Genomic DNA, 23,248 nt, shown 5'->3' with positions numbered 1-23,248 from the left:
CTAGATACCCGAATGGTCTTAATATGAAAAATGAATTTATGCATTTTTATTGACCATTTTATTTTCGAGTGATAATGAAGATTTAGGATTTATTTATGTCGGAATTAACATATGCGATAAAAGATACTTAGGTATGATAAATTTATATTATTATTTATATGTATACTGTGTATCTGTACTTTTGCATATGAAATTTTACATTTATGTTCACTGTTTTGGTTATGGAATTTTTCACAATTTTTCACAATATATATGTAAGATTATTGACTTTATATGGATGCTAAGCGCATCCCCATTGTAAGCCAATGTGAACAGTGCCTTGTCCAGGGAGCGGAGGGCTCCACCCTTCCCTCCTTTCATGACCCCCGCCCTTCAGGTGGGGGTGGAACCAGGTGCTCCCAAACCAGTATTTAATCTTGGGAAAAGACACTGTTCACAGTTAAGAATAAGAACTCTGTTCGAAACGCGTCAATGTTGCTGCACTAGTGGTGGATGTCCTGTACATTATTTTCTATTGCCTGAATAAAGACGAGGATTTTAGCTACCAAGAAATCGTGAGTGCTGGAACATCATTCTTTCATTTATTCCAGGTACATAATGATCTGATGCTTTCAGCATTAATTAATGCTAGAAGCAATAATAATATTTTGACTCCTGTACTCCACTTGGGTTTCAAAATAATGCTTTTATTAATGTGCGGTTCCAGTCAAAAAACGTTTTTTGGCTTATAGCCTTCTTCAGTACAACCGGATCGAGCCGCATCGGTTGTGAAAAAGCATGGAGGTAGTGTCCCCTTTGTGGGTGGCAGGAAGCTGCGTGGTTAGGGGGCTCTGTGACCCTATGTGGCGTGCGTTCTGGTAAGGCTGTAGCCTAAATTCCAAGGCGCCATGAAACGTTTTTTGACTGGAACCGCACATTAATAAAAGGATTATTTTGTAACCCAAGTGAAGTACAGGAGTCTAAATATTATCTATATCTGGTTTGGGAACCATCTCCTAAATACCCACGCAATCAAATTGGAGTACCACCCAACCTTATACTACTATTAATGCTAGAAGCATCAGGTACTTATGTACCTGGCCAGCAGCTGCAGCTGCCCTCCTGAATTCAGCTGTATCACAGTCCTCAGTATCGTTTTTTTTTTTGTAAACTAAAGTAAAATATTACACAACATGTCTCTAATATGGCTAATATGCTGCAGACTTTTACATTTTACAAAATGAATGGATTTCTTATTTTACTGAAAAACATCTGCATTCTAAAAAAGATATAAATTTATCATACAAAAGAAAAATTATGAAGGGAAACCTTGTGTTAAAGGGAACCTGTCATCGGGATTTTGGGTATAGAGCTGAGGACATGGGATGCTAGATGGCCGCTAGCACATCCACAATACCCAGTCCCCATAGCTCTGTGTGCTTTTATTGTGTAAAAATTTGATACATATGCAAATTAACATAAAAGAGTCATATCTTACTTGTGTGACCAGAGAAGAGTCATATTTTCAAGCTCTGACTCATCTCAGGGTAATTTGCATATGTATCAAATCGGTTTTTTTACACAATAAAAGCACACAGAGCTATGGGGACTGGGTATTGCGGATGTGCTAGCGGCCATCTAGCAATCCATGTCCTCAGCTCTATACACAAAATCCCAGTGACAGGTTCCCTTTAAATAAAAATACTTTACCATAGACTTTATTAACCAAAACTGTGAACAAAGTAAAAAGTTAGAATAACCAGAACTTGTCTAAACTGCACTAAGTAAAGTGAACACTGGTGTATTGGTAGGAGCATAAACATATCTGTGCAGTTTTAATTTACTTGCAATTGACGTATTGAAAACCTTTCAGCCATGTTCTATCTATCTAATATCTATTTATCTATCTATCTAATCTATTTAATATAGATCCATCTATCTACCTATCTATTCTATTTAATATTTATTATATATCTGTCTGTCTATCTTAATCTATCTACCTATCTATCTATCTCTGTCTATCTATCTAATCTATTTAACATCTATCTATCTTTCTATTTCTCTCTGTCTACCTATCTAATCTATTTAATCTATCTATCTATCTATATCTATTATTTATCTAACTATTAGCTATCTATTTATCTATCCATATCTATTTATCTATCTATCTATCTATCTATCTATCTAGCTAATCTATTTAATATCTAGCATCTATCTATATACCGTTTATATTTGCTTTCTTTCTTTCTATATGTTCCAATTCTGTAAAAATAAGCAGCCTACTCATAAATATTTTGTGGTTCATTAATAAAGTTGTCACATGGCATAAATATTACAGTTCTGTGTAAACTAATTTGTAGTGTATACATGTTTAACAATTTAATAATGAAGAATATATACCTGTAAAAATATGTTTTATTTTTCCATATAGAAGACTGGATGCAACTATTTAGTATTTATAGCAATATCTTCATTGTATACTGTACCAACACAAACTGTGCACATCGCTGAGTATTTGGGGAGGGCTCCTGCCGTAGTCAGTTTGCTTTAAGTCTGACGGTCGGGGGTTTTGTGTTTCCTTGACTCTGGATGGTCCATGGCCGAGATGTCCCAGGGTGGTATTACAATGAATATGAATAGGGCATCTTGCTTAATGTGACAGTCAAAGCGTACCGCCCTGAATAATGGCACGTCATCCTAACAAGACCATTGTAGATAGGAGGGCTTCTTTTGTCTGTCTCCTCTGAAGTAGCTCTATAAATGCTCCAGTTTTCAGTCTGTGTGCAGTGCATTTGCAGCTTCCATTGACTACCTGAAAGCTAAAGAAGAGTACAGCAACTAAGGGAGAAAGTCACTCTCTTTCCCTCTTTCTATCATCATTGCTTACAGAGACTTCTGCTGCCAGTCATCTTCTGAAAAGTTTTATCAAGATCTAAGAAAACACATCTCAGATAAGACTCGAGAAGATGAATTCTGATTCCAGCTCAATTTCCAGCAGAACCTCATCTCCAGATATAGATAACATGTATCTCAGAGGCCATCATCATCATCTCCAGGACAACAGACTGAACTCTGTATCTTCTACCCAGAATGACATTATGCAAAAGATGTCAGAGGAACTTCTCACAAGGCACAGTTCTAAAGATGAAGGGGAAAACAGCAAATATAAACTTAAGAAGCAACTGACCGAGCAAGACCTGCAGCATCTGAGGCTGAAAATCAATGGCAGGGAGCGCAAAAGGATGCATGACCTGAACCTTGCCATGGACGGCCTGAGGGAAGTCATGCCCTATGCTCATGGGCCATCCGTAAGAAAACTTTCCAAAATTGCAACTCTTCTGCTTGCAAGAAACTATATCTTGATGCTCACAAGTTCACTGGAGGAAATGAAGCGGCTAGTGGGTGAGATTTATGGGGGCCATCACTCTGCATTTCACTGTGGGACTGTGGGACATTCTGCCACTCACCCAGTTCACCCATCTAATGCCGTCCATCAGATGCATCCCATCCTAGGCAGTGCATTGTCTTCTAACACATCTGGCCTTTCTGGATCATTACCAGGAATTGGTAGTATTAGACCTGCACATTCACTGCTCAAAAGTACACCGACCCCTCCACTGCCACTTGGCAGCAGTTTTCAACATTGGGCAGGCCTTCCTTGTCCTTGTACTATCTGTCAGATGCCACCACCACCTCAGCTGTCTACTCTACAAAACAGTCTCAACAGGATCGCTGCAGAAGGCAAAGACTTGCTAAAGTAATAATTCCAACAGACTTTTTTTTTAGAATCTTTTGATGACCTGCATAAATCTAAATATATAAATGTAAATTTGTGGTATTCAGGAAGGCTCAGAATGAAATCCTGTCTGCATGCATGCTTCTTTTACTTTCTGCACCTTTTGTACTGTCTTCATGAGAAACATCTCTGCAAGGTAACGTTTAGTTGGATACAATGTATTATATGTAAATATTTAGTGTAATTATATTCAAAGATTGGGACTATTAAGCTTCTATTATATCTGTATATATATTTTCAACCACAGAACTGGGAAAGAACCATGCATGCTAGGAGTGAGTCTTGTGGAAACATTTGCCTGGCTACCAAGCATATTTCCTTGTAACAAGGAATTTATTAATGTGACTGTTCACATATATAGAGACCTGGTCAATGTTTTTTTTATTATTGCAGTGACAAGGTTAAAAGAACTTAAAAAAAATGAACATTTCTATCAATTTCATATTGTAATTTAGCATTTTTGTTCATTTTTCTCATTTTTGTCTAAATAGTTCTATTTGTTGTAATCTATTCAAAAACAGTGTGTGCTTTTATTTTTTATACATTCTCAAGACGTATGGATATATTTATTATGTTTCAAATAAAAAAATATTTGCATTGGACCTTTGTGTTTTAATTATTCCTTTTCATATGAACCTTAAATTATTTCATTTTAAATATGTTGTAAATTGTATTTATTATTTGTTGAGTTACAAAGTGCCATAATTCAGCTCTATTCTAATATGTGTAAACACATTACTGTTAACTCTAATTAAAAGTTTACTACACTATGCCATATCTATCTATCTATCTATCTATCTATCTATCTATCTATCATCTATCTATTATCTATCTGTCTATCTATCTATCTATCTATCTATCTCATATCTCTCTAATGCAGTTAACGTTACTTAAAAATTTGCTAATCTATCTAGCTATGGAACTATTATCTATCTTTCTATCTATCTCATATGTATCTAATCTAATACTATTAACCATATCTCCTATCTATCTATCTATCTATCTATCTATCTAGTATTTATCTATCTATCTATCAAATATCTATCTATCTTTCTTATGTAATATCTGTCTAATCCAATACCGTTAAGCCTACTTAAAAGTTTGCAAACTATCTATTACACTATCTCATATCAATCTATCTCATATCTGTCTATCTTATATCTATCTAATACTGTTAACCTTACTGAAAAGTTTGATACACATCTATCTATCTATCTATCTATCTATCTATCATATCTAACTTATATTTATATATTAGGTATCTATCTAATAAAGAAATTCAGCAGCAGTGTCAGAAAAGAACTGGGTGTAATCCCTCCAAAACCTTCAGATCCTGGTATATGATTATCAAAACAGCATAAAAAGAGGCAGCACTCAAAATAGGTGAAAGGGCTGTAGACCCGCTTTATTCAGTGGGTCCACAACCTTTTCACCTATTATGAAGTGCTGCCTCTTTTTTGCTCTAAGTATCTATCTATCTATCTATCTATCTATCTATCTATCTATCTATCTATATATCATATTGGATTCTGATGTGATAAAGCTGTTAATTGATATGTGTTAACTCTACAGATTAATGGAATTATAAAGCTATGATGACACGGAGGCAAGAAAAGATCCAAACATTTGTATAAAGAAATAGGTATTTAATAGGCTCATTATTCACAGAATACAGTGTCACTTCTCATTTGCTGAAACTGCATGTGATAAGTGTATATAAATGTATATATTTCCAACAGTACAGCTGGAGACAGATGGATTACACAGAAGAAATGTTTTGATCACATTAAGAAAGAGATTCATCAAAAGATGGTGATGATTATGTTCAGTCCTCCAGTTGCCACAGATAAAAAATATTTCTAAATATCCTTAGAACTTATTTGAAAAAAAAAAAGCAAAATACACAATGGAACAAGTACTAATAAAACTTCTTACGAATAATTTAAGCAATACATTTTTTTCCCCATTATTTTGTGCATTTCTGCATGCAGTTTAGCATCAAGAACAATTCTGAGTATCTGTTTTAAGTACACGTACTGCATGATCTACCTAATGTATAACCCTCCTCCGGTTCACATCAATGGAACACATGAACTACTAAATAAATTTTACAAAATTAGCAAATAATGGTACTTTGCAATTGAAGCTAAATTTTCTTCTAGCATTCATGCCTTCCATACATGAACCTTGCTGTATTAAGTTGGACTGCTATCAACAGCAATCCACAGGGATCTAGCACTTACTTGAATAGTCATAGAATTGAAAATCATAAACGTGCACCATCTATATCTATGAATTCTCAATTTTTTGATCATTCTTCTTTTCCCATAGAGTTCTCAAAGAGTTTGATATTTCTCATACGTTTTCAAATTGTGAAAAATGTACAAAGTGCATTTTTTATTTCAAATTTCTATATATATATTACTTTATTGGCTTCAGATTTGTAGTCCATTTTCTCAGTGTGCGAACATAAGTACTGCAAGTTGTCCAAGTAAGTGAAGCGCAAGCTTTGCATTGGTGATTTTCATATGGAGACAAGAGAGCTCCCCAATCAGTTGAAATAATTATTTAAGGGAAAATAAAATATTAGAGGGAACCCATTGATTTCATAGTTACTATAGTTCTCCCAAGCAGAAAGCCAACCCAGCACAGGTGAAACATAGTATTACATGCTAGTCAATGAAATTATTTAATACATGGACAAGCAGGATTGCCAGATAAGAGCTGCTCATTGTAAGCGACTCTTTGCTATGTCTTCAATCAATGCAAAAGGATCCCGATCAGGGCACCCATTATCCAGTTAGCTTATATACAGAGAGAATGATTAATTCAGACAACCCAAAAATCGACAAAATAGAATTTAGCCTGTCAATAAAAACAAACAATTATTGAAATAAATCAATATAAGCATATCCCCCCTTTACAGTGCTAAGTGATGTACAGCAGGCAGATGTGTTTTTTAATGGATTTATTTCAATACATTTTTGGATTGTATTTGCATACTACATCCTATTTCTTCTATTTCTGGATTACCCGGACATGAGCGTGGATCCTTGCAGTGATTCAGAACAATGACTTAATTGAGTGTGCTGGACTTTTATTTATGGATCTAATCCAGACAATATCTTTAGCTTTATTATTAATTATAGAAACAATTTAAGTTAATTCATGATTTGTAAATATGTAAAGGATTTGAAAAAGTTAAAATAAATCCCAGACTGAAGAGCAACAGTGTACTGTCAGGATCTTGCAGAGAGTAAAGAGTAGACTAGTAAGTAGCAACGAGTAGTAAGTAGTAGTAGTAAAGTGTATTAATTTACTGAAAAGGTAAAAAGAAAAATGCACAAAACTGACGTATAGCAGAGTGGAACAATACTAAGCTTTTCCAAATCCAATTAGACCATTACATATCTTGGTAGCAGGCCAAAATCACTAGCAGGAAAGATGCTAGTGTGACATCAATGTAATATGTAACACCAAGCGTGATGTCCAGCACTCTCACATATGTCCAGTACTCTCACATATCCTACATATCTATAGGTTAGGTAATCTCCATATACATTTACATATATAGTAGTGATATATGCAGATTCTTACAAAAGCTGTAAGGATTGTGCTTTAAGCTCAAGGGTCACTTAATAGCCTTAAACCTCCGATATAATGTAATTCTTTGCTGTACCTTCATTCATATCAGTGATAAACCAGCCAATTTCTCTCCCATGTTCTCCAGTACAGAATCTAACCCTCTGTGGCTGTACCCTCTCCTGTCATTGCACAATCCACAAACTATTTTCTGGCAATCAGGAATGATAAGGAGCGAAAATAGCTCTTCACATTCCCATTTCTAGTCAAGATTTATTTGAAATGTGTTGATGTTTTATGAGCAAAATAATAAAGGGTGTTCATTTAAGATGGGGAATGGGAATACTGTAATTGTAAGAATTTAAGAGTAGAAAGTATAAAAATAAAACCATACTCTAAAGTCATTTGATGCTTTTCTCAGCCTGATACATAGTATGCTGCTTGTGTTAAAAACAGCAGCGCTTCATATTTATTAAATGTTTTCATACATTAAGAAAACTATCTTTAAAGACTTAGGGGCACATTCTAAAACACCCGTCTAAATAAGGCCCTGCGCTGTAGAGGGGCCGGCCTCTAAATAACTTCGGTGTATCCACCGCCAATTCTAAATGTAAAGCTTCCTTGCTGTCTTAGATTTAGACCATTTTCTACTCCTAAAGCAGGTGTAGAAAATGATCAACGAGACGGGCCTGTCTGTCCCCTTCCCCGTTACGCCCCCTTTTTGAAGACCTGGTGTCAGCTGGGAAGAAATTGCAGATTCTTCTGCAACATGGGGTGCGACAGTATCTGTGCCATATATACGCCACAAAAGAGACATGTCTGTATATAACACACACTCACCCATTGCACACACACAGATATAATATATAGATACCATATTGTACACACATACTGTACACACTCACCTACTGTGCACACATACTGTACAAATACATACTGTTGTGCACACATACACAGATACAGTTACTGTACATACTGTAAACACATACCATACACATATACTCTCGTACTGTACACTCATACACAGATACAGTATAGAGATACATACTGTACACATACTGTGCACAGATACCCACATACTGTACACACATACACAGATACATATAGTACACACTCAATACTGTACACACATTTACAGTATACAGATACATACTGTACATAGATACATACATACTGTACAATACATACATACAGTTATAATATACAGCTACTCACATACTGTACACAGATACTCATATACTGTTTTCTACACATATACATGTATATATGTACACAGTCACATGTACTATATAATACAAGTCTGAGAAATATCCAAAATATGACTAATGACTAATACATTACTTAAAATGTTTAAATCAGTTACTAAACTGTATGGAAAAGTGCATTATACAGAGGACACTTGTCTAATAGTACACAACTATTTCTGTAAGTTTTATGTTATTCTTGAAATAATTTGTTATTAAGAGTTACAGTGCAACCATAAAGTTGAAGTGATAGCAATGAATATATCAGAAAGCATTATAGTGAGGACTGTCTGTACTGTCTATTATTTTATCCTTTTGCATACAATCATGGATATTTTTATACTCATAATTTTTATTTTAGCAGGTAAAATCTAGAATTTCTGCTAACTTTTTGCATTGTTTAAGAAGTACCTCTTTCCAGTTGTCTTATGCTTGCCTTACAAGCAATCTACACACAAACATGCACTTTCACATTTTTCTATGCATGTACAGTACATTTTACTGTACATATGTATTACAAGCTGTTTTTAGTAGGAAGCGGTGAAGGGCATCTCCTGCCGTGGCCAGTGTGTTATTAGTCTGTCACTCACAGGATTTTGTATTTCCCTGACCAAGATGTCCCAGGGTGGCATCACAATGAAAATGAATAGGGCTTCTTGCTTAATGGGACAGTCAAATGCACCGCCCTGAAGAATAGCACGTCATACTAGCAAGACCATTATAGATAGGAGGGCTTCTTTTGTCTGTCTCTTTTGAAGTATCTCTATAATTGCTTCAGTTTCAGTCTGTGCGCAGTGCATTCACAGCTTGCATTGGCTACCTGAAGGAAAGAGGAGCTTGCAACAGATAAGAGAGAAAGTCCTCCTCTTTCTCTCTCTATATTAAGCTCAGAGAGGACAGAGCAGTCATCAAGACCTCAGTAACTCTTTTAAACTGAAATATCTATAAAAATGAATTCTGATTCTAGCTCAATGTCCAGCAGAGCCTCATCCCCAGATATGGATGACATGTATCTCAGAGGCCACCACCATCATCGTCACCACCATCATCATCACCAGGACAGCAGACTGAACTCTGTATCTTCTACCCAGAATGACATCATGCAGAAGATGTCAGATGAAGTCCTCACAAGGCACAGTTCTAAAGATGAAGGGGAAAACAGCAAATATAAAATTAAGAAGCAACTGTCCGAGAAAGACCTGCAGCATCTGAGGCTGAAAATCAATGGCAGGGAGCGCAAAAGGATGCATGACCTGAACCTTGCCATGGACGGCCTGAGGGAAGTCATGCCCTATGCTCATGGGCCATCCGTAAGAAAACTTTCCAAAATTGCAACTCTTCTGCTTGCAAGAAACTATATCTTGATGCTCACAAGTTCACTGGAGGAAATGAAGCGGCTAGTGGGTGAGATCTATGGGGGCCATCACTCTGCATTTCACTGTGGGACTGTGGGACATTCTGCCACACACCCAGTTCACCCACCCGTCCATCAGATGCATCCCATCCTGGGCAGTGCATTGTCTTCTATTAACACATCTGGCCTTTCTGGATCATTACCAGGAATTGGTAGTATTAGACCTGCACATTCACTGCTCAAAAGTACACCGACCCCTCCACTGCCACTTGGCAGCAGTTTTCAACATTGGGCAGGCCTTCCTTGTCCTTGTACTATCTGTCAGATGCCACCACCACATCAGCTGTCCACTCTACCAAACAGTCTCAACAGGATTGCATCAGAAACTAAGGACTTGCTAAAATAATATTATTTACTGTATAAAGGGACTTGAGAGATTAATATAACTTTTCATCTATCTATTGTATATATAAATATATATTTGTGGTGATGCAGGAGGATGCAGACACTTGTCCTTTTTGCACGCATGTTTCTTTTATTTTTCTATGTCATTTTTTTAGTTTTCCCATAATCTCTTTTGATTATGTATCTCACAAACCTAAAGACTAGGTGGATTCTTGTGAAAATATGTTATATGTAAGTTTGTTCTCATAATATAAATATATATGAAGGGAAATGGATGGTTGCTACAGCAAGTTATTAATCGCATATCTGGAGGACTGTCCAATTCCTGTCTATGTCATTTCCACCAGCAAACTGAAAAGAATCATGCATGCTAGGAGTGAGTCTTGTGGAAACATTTGCCTGGCAACCATTAAATTTTCCTTGTAACAAGGATTTTATTAGTGAATTCTTTGAAATCAGATATTTGGTGTCTATGTGACTGTATATTGTCGAAGGACATAAGATTCTAGAAGTGTCTGTTTCCAGTTCTAGAACCAATTCTATACTGGTGTTTAAATCTGTCACAATGGACTTCTCAAACTCTTCATTTGTACAGAGACAAGGACTATATATTACATTGTGCCAGGTTTATAAAAATATCACCATTGAGAACCATTTTATTAGAATCATGTTTTGTTTTTCTTTTGTCTTCTCTTTAATTTCTGAGCATTTGCTTGAAACAATTTTGTTAGGCCTCAAAGGGAGCACGTGTCTTTATTTTTATATATTCTTGATAAGTATAAATCTATTTATTATGAACTTGCTCAGTTTCAAATAAAAAGTCATATTTGAACATAACTTTGTGTTTGTCTCTTGCTCCAATCTAGCTATAAGAACAAATTCAACAATTAAATTAATAACTGAACATAGAATGTAAAAACACATTTAAAAAGTTTTACAATCCAGTAGGTAAAGGGTGTTAGTTTTAGTGATTTCTTCATATAATATTCAAGTAGATGCAATGCCACAACGTAATGCAGTAATTAACCCAATATCTTTCCCCTAGAGTGGTAATTAATTGCTGGATGATGATTATCTTCACAGTAAATGATTAGAGTGCACCAATTAGCTCATTCCCCTGAAATATAATACAGTTTTTTGAGCTCTATCCTAAAATTAGGATATACACATTTTACCATAATTTATTACACATCCCATATTTACCCATAAACTTCAAATTCTTCATAGTTATAAAAAAAAAAATAGTTTAAATATTCTCCTGAGAATCAAATCTAATCTTGAAATTTGCATTTCTTACATAAGATATTTATTACAAAAATATCATCAGAAAAGATGCTTGTTTAGTTTGATGAAAAGTTTGACCTTCCTCCTCAGTAAGATCAATATTAGCAAATTCAAGTTGATTGATACTTGTACACTACTCAACACAAAGGAGAATTCTTTATGAAGAAAAGGTTAGAGCTGATAAGTCATGAAAATATAGTGATAATTATATATAGGATTTGTGATTTTATCAAACCATCAAAACTTTAAACTGCCAGTTACTTGCATACAGATATCTTTTCTTAGGATGTCAATGAATTGTGAACCACCTACTGTAGTACAGATCTTCCTCATCATTATACATCACAAAGGTTTATCCACATCAGTATTTTATGATCTGTCACCAATTTAAGGAGCACAGTCTGAATTTCCATTTCTCTTTGGGAACATAATGACAAGCAATTGAAAACCGAGTGGTTTTACTTAAACTGCCAGGAGGCACGGCATAAACTCAACTCTTTCCCACCATTAAAAGGAGTCTTCTACACTTGAGTAAATGAGCAGAAACATGCTCTACTTTTTAGGCAGCAGAGGGCTGGCTACTTTCTGTTAATGTTATAACCAGCACATTAATAGATGACGTGAAAATAACCTGAATTTAACCTAGACTTATGGGAATGGTTCACATAGGTTCACATAAAATTTCTTAAGGGTGAACTAGAATAATCAACAATTACCGGTAGATAATTTAATTTATAATCATTGTTAAAAAAAAGGTCCAAACTCATACAGAGAAATCTAAATTTTATTGACATGCATTAACTGATATTATAGTATACAACAAATATACTATATAGAATCGTGCAAAGCAACAGAAATATACATTCTTTTAACAAATAGAGTAGTAGAGATTACATATTAATTTTGTTGGCATTAGGATCAAATAAATAAATGAATTTGAAGGACAAAGATCATTTTAATTAGTTTATTAATGACATTATTCATGTAATTTTTTATTATTTATAGTATTTATTACATTATTCACTATTTATTACTTACATTATTAATAACATTTATTGTCTTTTTAATTTAATTTAAATAATTATATAATGCAGAATTGTTGCTCAAGGAATAACCTTTTAAAATAAAAACTACTTTCGTAAAGCAATGAATTATGAGTTAAGGAACTGGAAACCTGTTCAGGTTCAAACTATTTTCAAGTTCAAACATAATTTTGTATATGATATAATCATTGATCAGATTTAATAGTTAATAGTAAATTAACAGAGTTAATAGTACAGATAAATTCTGATAAAATGTTTTAACCTGAAAACATTTCTTATAAAAAAAAAAGAACATTATTACCCTTGTGTATTTAGCAAATAATATTGTATTACCTTGCTCTAGTATATAATTTTGGTAATGTAAAAAAGTAGTTTACTTGGACAATGTGAAAAAAATAAACTGTATTTTTAAAGAAATTTAATCATTTCAATAATTGAGGATAAATGTAACTTGTAAATGTAACGTAACAAAATATTGTATTATTACAGTATGAACGGATAGACATAGATAGATAATTAGATAAGATTAGATAGATAATAGTTGATAGATAGATAAATAGATAGATATGATTTCACTAATAAGCATTTCTCAAATATAACAATAAACGCAATTTATACAAATTAATAAATTTAAAAAAACTACAAATAAGTTTTAATAAAATGTAAACTTCTATTTTTTAATATCATAATCTTATATTTGGAAATGAAAATGAAAAACTGGATCAGAGAATTGAGATTCTGCTTATTGTTATGGAAAAAATACTTACACATTCTCGTTATACATATAGGACGCACTAAGTAGTACACATCCTGGACAGTCATAATTTAACAATTCCATCTGATTTAAACAAAAAAAGAATATTTAAATAATTATTGTCTACCCATTTTTGGGAATATAATTTGTTGGATGCTGAGTTACCATTTTTATATATTTATTTTAATATTAACAGTGCATTTATTATTTAGAAAATAAGGCCTATAGAGTCCTTAAATCAAACTGCCCTTTGGTTCTAACATGAGAAAATGTTACATATATTTCCTTGATAACAAATATTTGTTTTACTCTGTGAATGAGGATTTTGTCCCATTTTATATATTTTTTTAAACTAGGTGAGATCTTTCCATTGTAATTCATGAGGATTTTTCAACCTTTTAATTACCATTTTAATGTCAGACGATGGGGGAAATAAATAAGCATATAAACTGTCTATTAAAAGTTATTTATGCCAGGACAAACATTGTTTTCCTTCTTGCATATTAATGTCACACATTTTTCAATGCAGTCTGATCAGAGCATTACCGTAGCCATGGCATTTCCTTTGCCCAGTCATTCACCAGACACAAAGCAATGATGAAAGACTTTATTGTTCCAATTTTATCTGATTAAACTATGTATTATGGACAAGATATGTGACATATATATTTGTGTAAAATATTCTTATAGGTCTTATTGGAGAAAACTTGCCAGAAGAATATCATTTTGGTTTACCTTTAACAGACATACAGCTAGAAGTACACAGCGTAAGTCAATGGTCAGTGAGCAATCTGCATTGCATATGTTTTCTCAGTTATGTTTCAATTCATTTGTACAAAAAAAACTGCCAGAAATACAAAAATTGTATTCTATGTGTTATATATATATATATATATATATATATATATATATATAATTGTATAAAATGTGGTATATAAAGCATATATCTGTACTTTAAGTCCCAGACATGGGATGAACAGAGCCCTGCATTCTCTAATACATGTTTCTAGATTCTGAAATGTAGGGCATTGTACAGTATATAAAAAATACCTATAAAACATAAAAGTGAAGGTAAAAAATAAAATCTGCAATGACTAAGTTTTTGGACAGTTACAAATTCTATTTGTTTATGTCTTCAGAGTAATCTTTGGGAAAGATGGATGACAACCAGCTTTCCTAGACACCTAAATGACAAATAATTATAATACATATCCTTTCTAATTTAGCTATAAAATGGTCTTCACAAAGTGCAGTTTTGATGTATTTTTTTCTGTTCATATGTGGTGGGGTAAATGATTAAGACTGGCATATGTTTCTGACGCCAGTTAAGAAACCTCACTTGTATGACAATTACAATATCCCTTGATAATTTTTGTACATCCTAGGGAGGTCTGTGCACCAAAAATTAAATCTATGCCATAAAGGGGCTGAGGGTTGGAAGAGGGTAAAGTCACAAACTTTTGTTGCAAAATGGCACTTGTGCCAAAAGTTGCAACTTTGTATTTGTATTTTCACTTTTACTCTGGATATTGCTTTTTTGTAGTTAAAAAAAGATAAAGGATTGCTAGACAAAATGCTACTAAAACTTGAGTAGTGAACTCACCTGGCAGCTATTATGATTGCCACTTTTCCGTAACATATAAAAAAAATGATTGTCCTTGAATCTCTGTTCTGATGGATCCTACAGTCAGGTCCATAAATATTGGGACATCGACACAATTCTTTATTCTTCAACATTTTTGGCTCTATACACCACCATAATGGATTTGAAATGAAACAAACAAGATGTGCTTTAACTGCAGACTGTCAGCTTTAATTTGAGGGTATTTACATCCAAATCAGGTGAACGGTGTAGGAATTACAACAGTTTGCATATGTGCCTCCAACTTGTTAAGGGACCAAAATTAATGTGGCATAATAATAATCCTAAATCAAACTTTCACTTTTTAATACTTGGTTGCAAATCCTTTGCAGTCAATTACAGCCTGAAGTCTGGAATGCATAGACATCACCGACGCTGGGTTTCATCCCTGGTGATGCTCTGCCAGGCCTCTACTGCAACTGTCTTCAGTTCCTGCTTGTTCTTGGGGCATTTTCCCTTCAGTTTTGTCTTCAGCAAGTGAAATGCATGCTCAATCGGATTCAGGTCAGGTGATTGACTTGGCCATTAGATAACATTCCACTCTTTCTTTTAAAAAACTCTTTGGTTGCTTTTGCAGTATGCTTTGGGTCATTGTCCATCTGCACTGTGAAACGCTGTCCAATGAGTTCTGAAGCATTTCGCTGAATATGAGCAGATAATATTGCCCGAAACACTTCAGAATTCATCCTGCTGCTTTTGTCAGCAGTCACATCATCAATAAATACAAGAGAACCTGTTCCATTGGCAGCCATACATGCCCACGCCATGACACTACCACCACCATGCTTCACTGATGAGGTGGTATACTTAGGATACTGAGCAGTTCCTTTCCTTCTCCATACTCTTTTCTTCCCATAACTCTGGTACAAGATGATCTTGGTCTTATCTGTCCATAGGATGTTGTTCCAGAACTGTGTATGCTTTTTTAGATGCCATTTGGCAAACTCTAATCTGGCCTTCCTGTTTTTGAGGCTCACCAATGGTTTACATCTTGTGGTGAACCCTCTGTATTCACTCTGGTGAAGTCTTCTCTTGATTGTTGACTTTGACACACATACACCTACCTCCTGGAGAGTGTTCTTGATCTGGCCAACTGGGGAAATAATTATTCGGTCCTCCACCACAGTTGTTTTCCGTGGTCTTCCGTGTCTTTTGGTGTTGCTGAGCTCACCGGTGCATTCCTTCTTTTTAAGACTGTTCCAAACAGTTGTTTTGGTCACGCCTAATGTTTTTGCTATCTCTCTGATGGGTTTGCTTTGTTTTTTCAGCCCAATGATGGCTTGCTTTACAGAGTGACAGCTCTTTGGATCTCATCTTGAGAGTTGACAGCAACAGATTCCAAATGCAAATAGCATACTTGAAATGAACTCTGGACCTTTTATTTGCTCATTGTAATTGGGATAATGAGGGAATAACACACACCTGGCCATGGAACAACTGAGAAGCCAATTGTCCCATTACTTTTGGTCCCTTATTAAGTGGGAGGCAAATATGCAAACTGTTGTAATTCCTACACCGTTCACCTGATTTTGATGTAAATACCCTCAAATTAAAGCTGACAGTCTGCAGTTAAAGCACATCTTGTTTGTTTAATTTCAAATCCATTGTGGTGGTGTATAGAGCCAAAAATTTTAGAATATTTTCAATGTCCCAATATTTATGGACCTGACTGTATGTCAATGAAAACTGAATACCAGAGAAATGCTTTAGTTGAAGTGTATTACACATACTGTACAATATTTGAAGTGATGCCAGTATTAGGGAGGGAACTGTAACAGCCTCATATATATTTGTATATAAAAAAGTGAGGCTATCAAATAAAAAATGAAATGGTATAAATGCTGTGTAAGGTATGATTCATCTCAACATATAACATCCTCAGGGCCATTTTAAGAAATTGGTGGGCCCAGTGCAGAAATTTAATGAATGGGCCCCCTTTAGTGCCTCCCTCACCCCTTAGTGCTCCTCTCACAATAGATCTTCCACTTTAGTGCCCCTTACAATAGTGCTGCCCCCTTACAATAGTGTTCCTCCCTTAGTGCTTCATCAGAATAGTGCTGCCTGGTTAGTGCCTCCTTTGAATAGTGCTGGCCCCTTATACTAGTGCAGGCCCCTTATAGCAGTGCTTGCCATGTAGTGTTAATAAAATAAAAAAATAAATCCTCACGTAGCATTGTTCCCCCGATGGACGGAGCACATAATCTCCAGCTTGTGCTCTCAGCCGCTCTACAGGAGCAATGACACCACTGCTTCGTGCCTACTCGCTAGAGTCAGAGAGCACAGGTCAGGCAATGATGGCAATGATGTGTCATCCCAACTGTCCTGCCGGATCCAGGACGGTTGGGAGGCTTGATTCATGTGACCTGCTGCTGTTGGACCCAGTGCAGTTGCACCTTTTGCACTATTGTTAAAGTGGGCCTGAATACAGCTGTCCAGTTAAATAGTAACTGTTGTTTCAAAATTTGACATGTCATAGTGAAATATCAAAAGTATTGATTGGCGGGGGTCCAGGTGCTAAGACCTCCACTGATTGCTAAAATCAGGAAGATGCCTTTAGCTAGCAAGAAGATACAGTGCTCGGCTGAATCTTTCTACTTCTCATTTCAGAAACTAGTGAAGTATCAGTCAGCACCCGACCACCACAAATGAAAACTTTCTTAATGTAACTATAGCAAAAGTTTTTGAAAATTACAGTTACCCTTTAAATTACCATACAGCACTAGAAGCTGTTTTATGCTGGAGACACGTGCACCGGCCTGGCATCCATATCCTGACAGCATCTGATGCTACAGACTACTGTAGGTTTTGCTGTCTGATGCTGGGAGACATCAGGCATCAGACCCATGATTTTTCAAAATGTATGTTTGCATAGCCATATGAAGCCTTTTTTTTTTTTTGCAGGGGCACGTTGCATCTTTAATGGCTTCATTCCATTTACCATATGTTGTATTTGAAATGGGAAAAAAATTATTTGTCAGATGACAGTACTGTAAGAAGGAACAAGGGGCCGTCATTGACGGAAGATACGTGTCACCGAGGTTCCTGGCCTCGGTGAGGTAAGAACCGAGTTTTTTTCTTGAAGTGTCAGTTTTGCAGTTTCAGTCTGACACTTCAGATGTTAGTATGGCTGTAAAGCCAATCCTGGCCGGTTCATATTGGGAGCAGCCAAAGAGCAGGGTGGGTGGCTGTTCCCCACGGTTCCAGGCCGGGTTTTGGGCTAGGATATAAAAACCCAGCCAGAAAGTTCAGCTGTGGTGGATTATCCTCCATGACAGAGAAGCTGTGGAGGCTGTGTCTTGAGAGCCGCATGCTGGGGAAACAGGCCTCTAAAGCCTGCTGTGGACTCTGGGTGGAAAACTACTGGCCAGGTGAAGGTTTTTTGCACTGTCGACTTTGTGTGGTGTGAACAGGCACCAAAACTGAACACCGTTACTTTTGGCTTGTTTTTCCTATTGTATGAATAAAACACTGAACTTTGCTTTACAACCTTGTTTTTGCCTCTGTACTGCGTCCGCTTTCCCTGCCTACCAGAGCAAATCCCCACAGTACATTTAAGAAAAAGCCACAATTTGGATTTTTGGGGTTTTGTTTTTATGTTGTTCACTGTGCACTAAAAAAGAAATGCCAACCTTACTGTAGGTCAATAATTTTTTATTATGTTGTATTACTTTTAAAAGAGCAAGATGTGAAGAGATACCAATTATGTTTATTTATTTTTTTTATATGTAAAATTGGCAAACGGGATTTCAATTTTTTATGTTTTTGTGTGTTTTTGTTAGTAACCGTGATTTTGCTGCAGAGGCTCCCTCCAATGGGAACACAGAGGAATCCCCCTACCTCTATTTAACCTCTCAGATGCTGCTGTCACTATTGAGAGTGGAATTTGAGGGGCTTAATGACTTTTGAGTTATTTCAAATAGAAAACCAATGGGTCAGTTCTGTTATAAGTTTCTATTCTCTGTTTTATTACTACAGAGGGGAAACCACAATGGATGGTAATATTTGGCAACCCAACACAGCCTTATACTTTTCATATTCATTTATATTTTCATTCCCCACAATGACATTGATTGAGGAATATAGCAAAGTACTGAACTACATCCGAACCACCCAGAAGATCACCTTTATAATAGATGGTGAAGACCAGAAAACATCTGAAAAGCAGTTACATTATTTGTTTTTTTAAATTAATTATCTTTATTAATTGGTGTATCAAAACAAATTACAATACAAAAAAGATTTTTTTTTTTCCTTTCCCCTTATCCCCATGCCCTACACCCACCCCCCTCCCCATACCTGTGATGCGTCGGAAAGAAAAAAAAAAAAAAAAGGAAACAATTATCACAACTAATCAAATCCTCCAACCACCCCATATCTTAGTCCACTTCTCATCAGCTTCCCTCTGTTTATACATGATTTTCTCATAGTTTTTTACCTTATTAATTAGGTTTATCCGTATATTTATCTCTGGAGTATATCGAGCAAACCAGGTCCGACTGACCAAAACTCTGGCCAACATCAGTATCCTACCTAGGAAGATCTTATGATACTTATAGTTATTTATTTTGGAAAGATCATTAAGCAAAAACACTTGTGGTTTGAAAGGGATTCGTATTTTTAGTTTGTAGATGATAAAGTTATTAATGCCATTCCAGTATTTTATAAGTTCTGGGCAGGTCCAGATCATATGAAGATAGTCCGCACCTGAGGTATCGCATTTAGGGCAGTTAGAGGTGTCTCTTAGCCCACATTTATTCATCCATAAAGGACTGACATATAATCTGTGGCAAATATTAAAATGTACTAGAACATGGTTAAAGTTCTGGGATAGTGAACCTAAATTCCCAAAAATATTCTCCCACCCTTCTGATTGTATATTCGGACAATCCATCTCCCAAGTTACATTATTTGTCATACCATACCACATGTTTCAAAGGAAACTGGTTTCATTGCATCTTTATATTTGTGCTAATCCTGTGGGGAAGATCAAGACTGTTATTCCACATAAGTAGCTACAATGTTGCAAATTATGATGCACAACATTTGCTCCATATTTTCCAACTTTTTGGGCTTCTTAAGAAGTGAGAAAAGGGTTGGGGTTTAGCTAGAGGGGGCAAAACCTTCACAGGCCAACAGATATATTAAAATATAGAGATAGACCTAATTTATTAAGAGGCATATGCTTCTCAATAAATTAGGTGCATCTCACTTCAGAGCTTAGGAGAGCCAGACTGGTGTACGAAATGCCAGCCTTGTTAAGTCTCTCTATGCTTCTTTAAAACTGCTGTTCTCATCATCATTCCTGCTTAATTTTTTGCAGAATGGCTGTTAGTAACTGGATTGATGCATTAATACTTTGAATACAGTTAGCCCCATAGAAGTGTAAAGTATCTGTGAACTGACCCATCAGTTATTATTTTATGTAAACATACTACAAAAAAGGCAGTGTGAACATACCCCAAGGCATCAGGCACATGTCAGATTTAAATTTAAGACTCCAGTTCTAGAAGACAATAATTGCAATTTACGGAAAAACTAGCAGTGTAGACAGCAGATGGCCCTTGTGCAGAACTTTATGTGGTCTTCATCAGCCAACTGACAATGAGTGGCATGCTCATTGTTGATCCCCACTCTATTGGTCTGCTTACACAATCATCAACAATTTTGTTTGTATACTTAAAAATATATAAATATGGCTGGGTTCACATCACATTTTTACCCTCCATTTAACGCATACGTTGAAAAAAAAAAGGATACAAAAACATAATACACCAGCTTTTACATCCTGGAGAGTCCAGTATACTTTAACGTATACGTTTTTTTTTTTGTTTTTTTTACAATTGACCTCTATGGTGAACAGATGCCACTGTATGGCATCCATCTGAGGCATCCTTTAGCATATCATTTTTTTTTTGTATAGGTTAAATGAATGGCAAAAACATCATGTGAAGACAGCCTTTGGCATAAGACTGGACCTGTCCTTTAGATGTAAACTAACTGCTACAATCTTATTTTTTTTTTTTTTTTAAAGATGGTAGCCCCCCTTTTCTAGGGCCCCTGTGCACCTGCAGGGGCATAACTATAATTTATGGGTCCCATAGAAAAATAAGATGGGGCCTCCAATACCTAGTGTAAGAAAATTAATATTGCAGCATAAATAGCAATAACTAAAGGTATGTATAATAGCACCATGCATCAGAAAACCCACATTATAGCAAAAAGCCACCATATTGTTATTCCCCTCAAAAAATATAATGTTCTTGTACTTGATTGGGACCCCCAAACCTCTAGGCCCAAAAGTAAGTGCTATGGCTGCTAGGGCTGTAGTTATGTTCATGCTTGCATGTTCTTCATGCATGATATGACCAGTGCAAGATCCCTTGTCACCTTCAAAAGGTTTTAGCAGATATACAGTATAGGTATAAAAGGTCACTGAGAGTTTAACTTCTAGGATGTTTATAGCTGAAGACCAGAAGTCACTATATTTAATGATGTTTCAAAGATCATATTTTAATAGTCTTATTGTCCTATAATTGATATAAGCCAATGCAAGCTCCAAAGAGGTACTAAGATTCACAGGCAGTGCAAGAGACGGATGGCAACACAAGCAGATCTAGTGCTCCTCATAAATCACCCCAAACAAGTATACAAATGTAGATACTTATTGACTTTGTCCCATAGTCTAGTTGAAAAATGTCTGTGTGCTCTCAAAGGACACACCTGTTATCTGGAACAGTCCTTAACCAGCTTGTTAAGCGGCTTTGTCAGATCAAAGACCACATACAATGGGTACTAACTTTCACAATAGTTTAGCCCTGAGCCAAAGCCTCAGTCAAAGCCAGGCATGTGCCAGTGGTATTAGGGTTTGCAATTGAAAATAAATTTCTCTTGAATAAGTACCTCTGTCCAATCGGAGGCACAACTTCGTCTCAGACAATAGCAGTTGAGGATAAGTTATTGACTTCAGTGACAGCTTGAATGAACTTCATTATGCTGCCCCACTCCTAGAAACTGTCAGGTTTTTAGACTGAATAAGGTGGCAGGTGCATAAGCTGTTATCCTGTGCCCCTTGAGACGAGTACAACCCAATCATCACCTGATTCTATACACAAATGTTTATGTTGATTTTAATGAATCCCTGCAATAAGGAAAAACATATTTAACTCATACGACTGATCCTATTATGTGATGGTTGGTTACAGACCGTTAGGCAAAGCCCACAATACGTATTGCTCTTCTGTTGCCTTTCATTATGCATACATTTATAGTGTGCCAGTGTTTCTCGCTTTAATGCAGAGTTTGATTACTTTTCTGACTGAAGATGGAATAGAGTATTATATTGATGGGGAGGAACCATATTTTTTATTTAATGGGATTCTTTTTTTTTTTTATATATACTCTTTATGTGGGTATATACATTCTCAAATAGAGTACACGAATGTCACATTGGTTACATACGGCATCACACCATTCTATAGGAATTCCCATGAACTATCCCTTCCCTCCTGTCCCAATATTCTCTCCCTGTCTGACCAAGTGTTTTAACATTTACTAGTCTATCAGAATTCTTCCTAAATCCTTTGCAATTTTTCTTTTTAGATACCACTCTGAATGAACAAAGGGTGTCATTATGTCCTTCAACTCTATGTCGGTAAATGCTATATTAATAAAAGTCTCCCATCTTCTAAAAAATGTTAACGTATTTTCTTTTATATTGTCCCGCCTCCACTCTTTCCATATTAAAGCAAGTTTTTGTGTGTAAGAACACATCCGTTACTGAGGGGGTACCAGATTGAAGCCATTCTCTAAATAAACATCTTTTGGCTGCCAGTATCAAGAGATGTATTAGCGGGGTTATTTTATTCCCTTCTGGAGCCACATGGAATAGGATAAACTCTGGATTGTATGAAATTATTACTTTCAGATGGATCTTAATTTTGTGTTTGATTGATTTCCAGAATTTTTTCGGATTCTGGACAAGACCAAATGCCATGATATAGATCAGTACCCCCCAGGTGACATTTAGGACGTGCACTAATTTTATTTTTATTTTGGGATTGTGCTTCTGCATGAGCGGAAAAGTTAAACCCATAAATGGCCTTATGGATCATTCTAAAATGTGTTTTTCTCTCCATATCTCATTGGGAGTTATCTTCCTAATTGTG

At 35.7% G+C, this 23,248-nt stretch overlaps 2 protein-coding genes across 2 annotated transcripts; both read left to right on the top strand.

The window, feature by feature from the left end:
* Positions 1 to 2,945: 2,945 nt before the first annotated feature.
* Positions 2,946 to 3,740, top strand: LOC120997133 (oligodendrocyte transcription factor 3-like). Its single transcript, XM_040427088.1, has one exon. It carries the CDS (start codon positions 2,946 to 2,948, stop codon positions 3,738 to 3,740), a length of 795 nt encoding a protein of 264 aa, XP_040283022.1.
* A 5,805-nt stretch (positions 3,741 to 9,545) lies between these two features.
* LOC120997132 (oligodendrocyte transcription factor 3-like) lies at positions 9,546 to 10,361 on the top strand. Its single transcript, XM_040427087.1, has one exon. The coding sequence runs from the start codon at positions 9,552 to 9,554 to the stop codon at positions 10,359 to 10,361; it is 810 nt and encodes a 269-aa protein (XP_040283021.1). The 5' UTR covers positions 9,546 to 9,551.
* The last annotated feature ends 12,887 nt before the right edge of the window (positions 10,362 to 23,248 follow it).

The sequence above is a fragment of the Bufo bufo genome, chromosome 4, assembly GCF_905171765.1.
Source record: "Bufo bufo chromosome 4, aBufBuf1.1, whole genome shotgun sequence".
Taxonomy (NCBI): domain Eukaryota; kingdom Metazoa; phylum Chordata; class Amphibia; order Anura; family Bufonidae; genus Bufo; species Bufo bufo.
The sequence above is the reverse complement of the archived record's forward strand: the minus strand, read 5'-3'. Positions and strand labels throughout refer to the sequence as shown.

Coding starts and splice junctions, on each gene's coding strand:
- LOC120997133 (XM_040427088.1), top strand. CDS start 2,946: ATGAATTCTGATTCCAGCTCAATTTCCAGCAGAACCTCATCTCCAGAT.
- LOC120997132 (XM_040427087.1), top strand. CDS start 9,552: ATGAATTCTGATTCTAGCTCAATGTCCAGCAGAGCCTCATCCCCAGAT.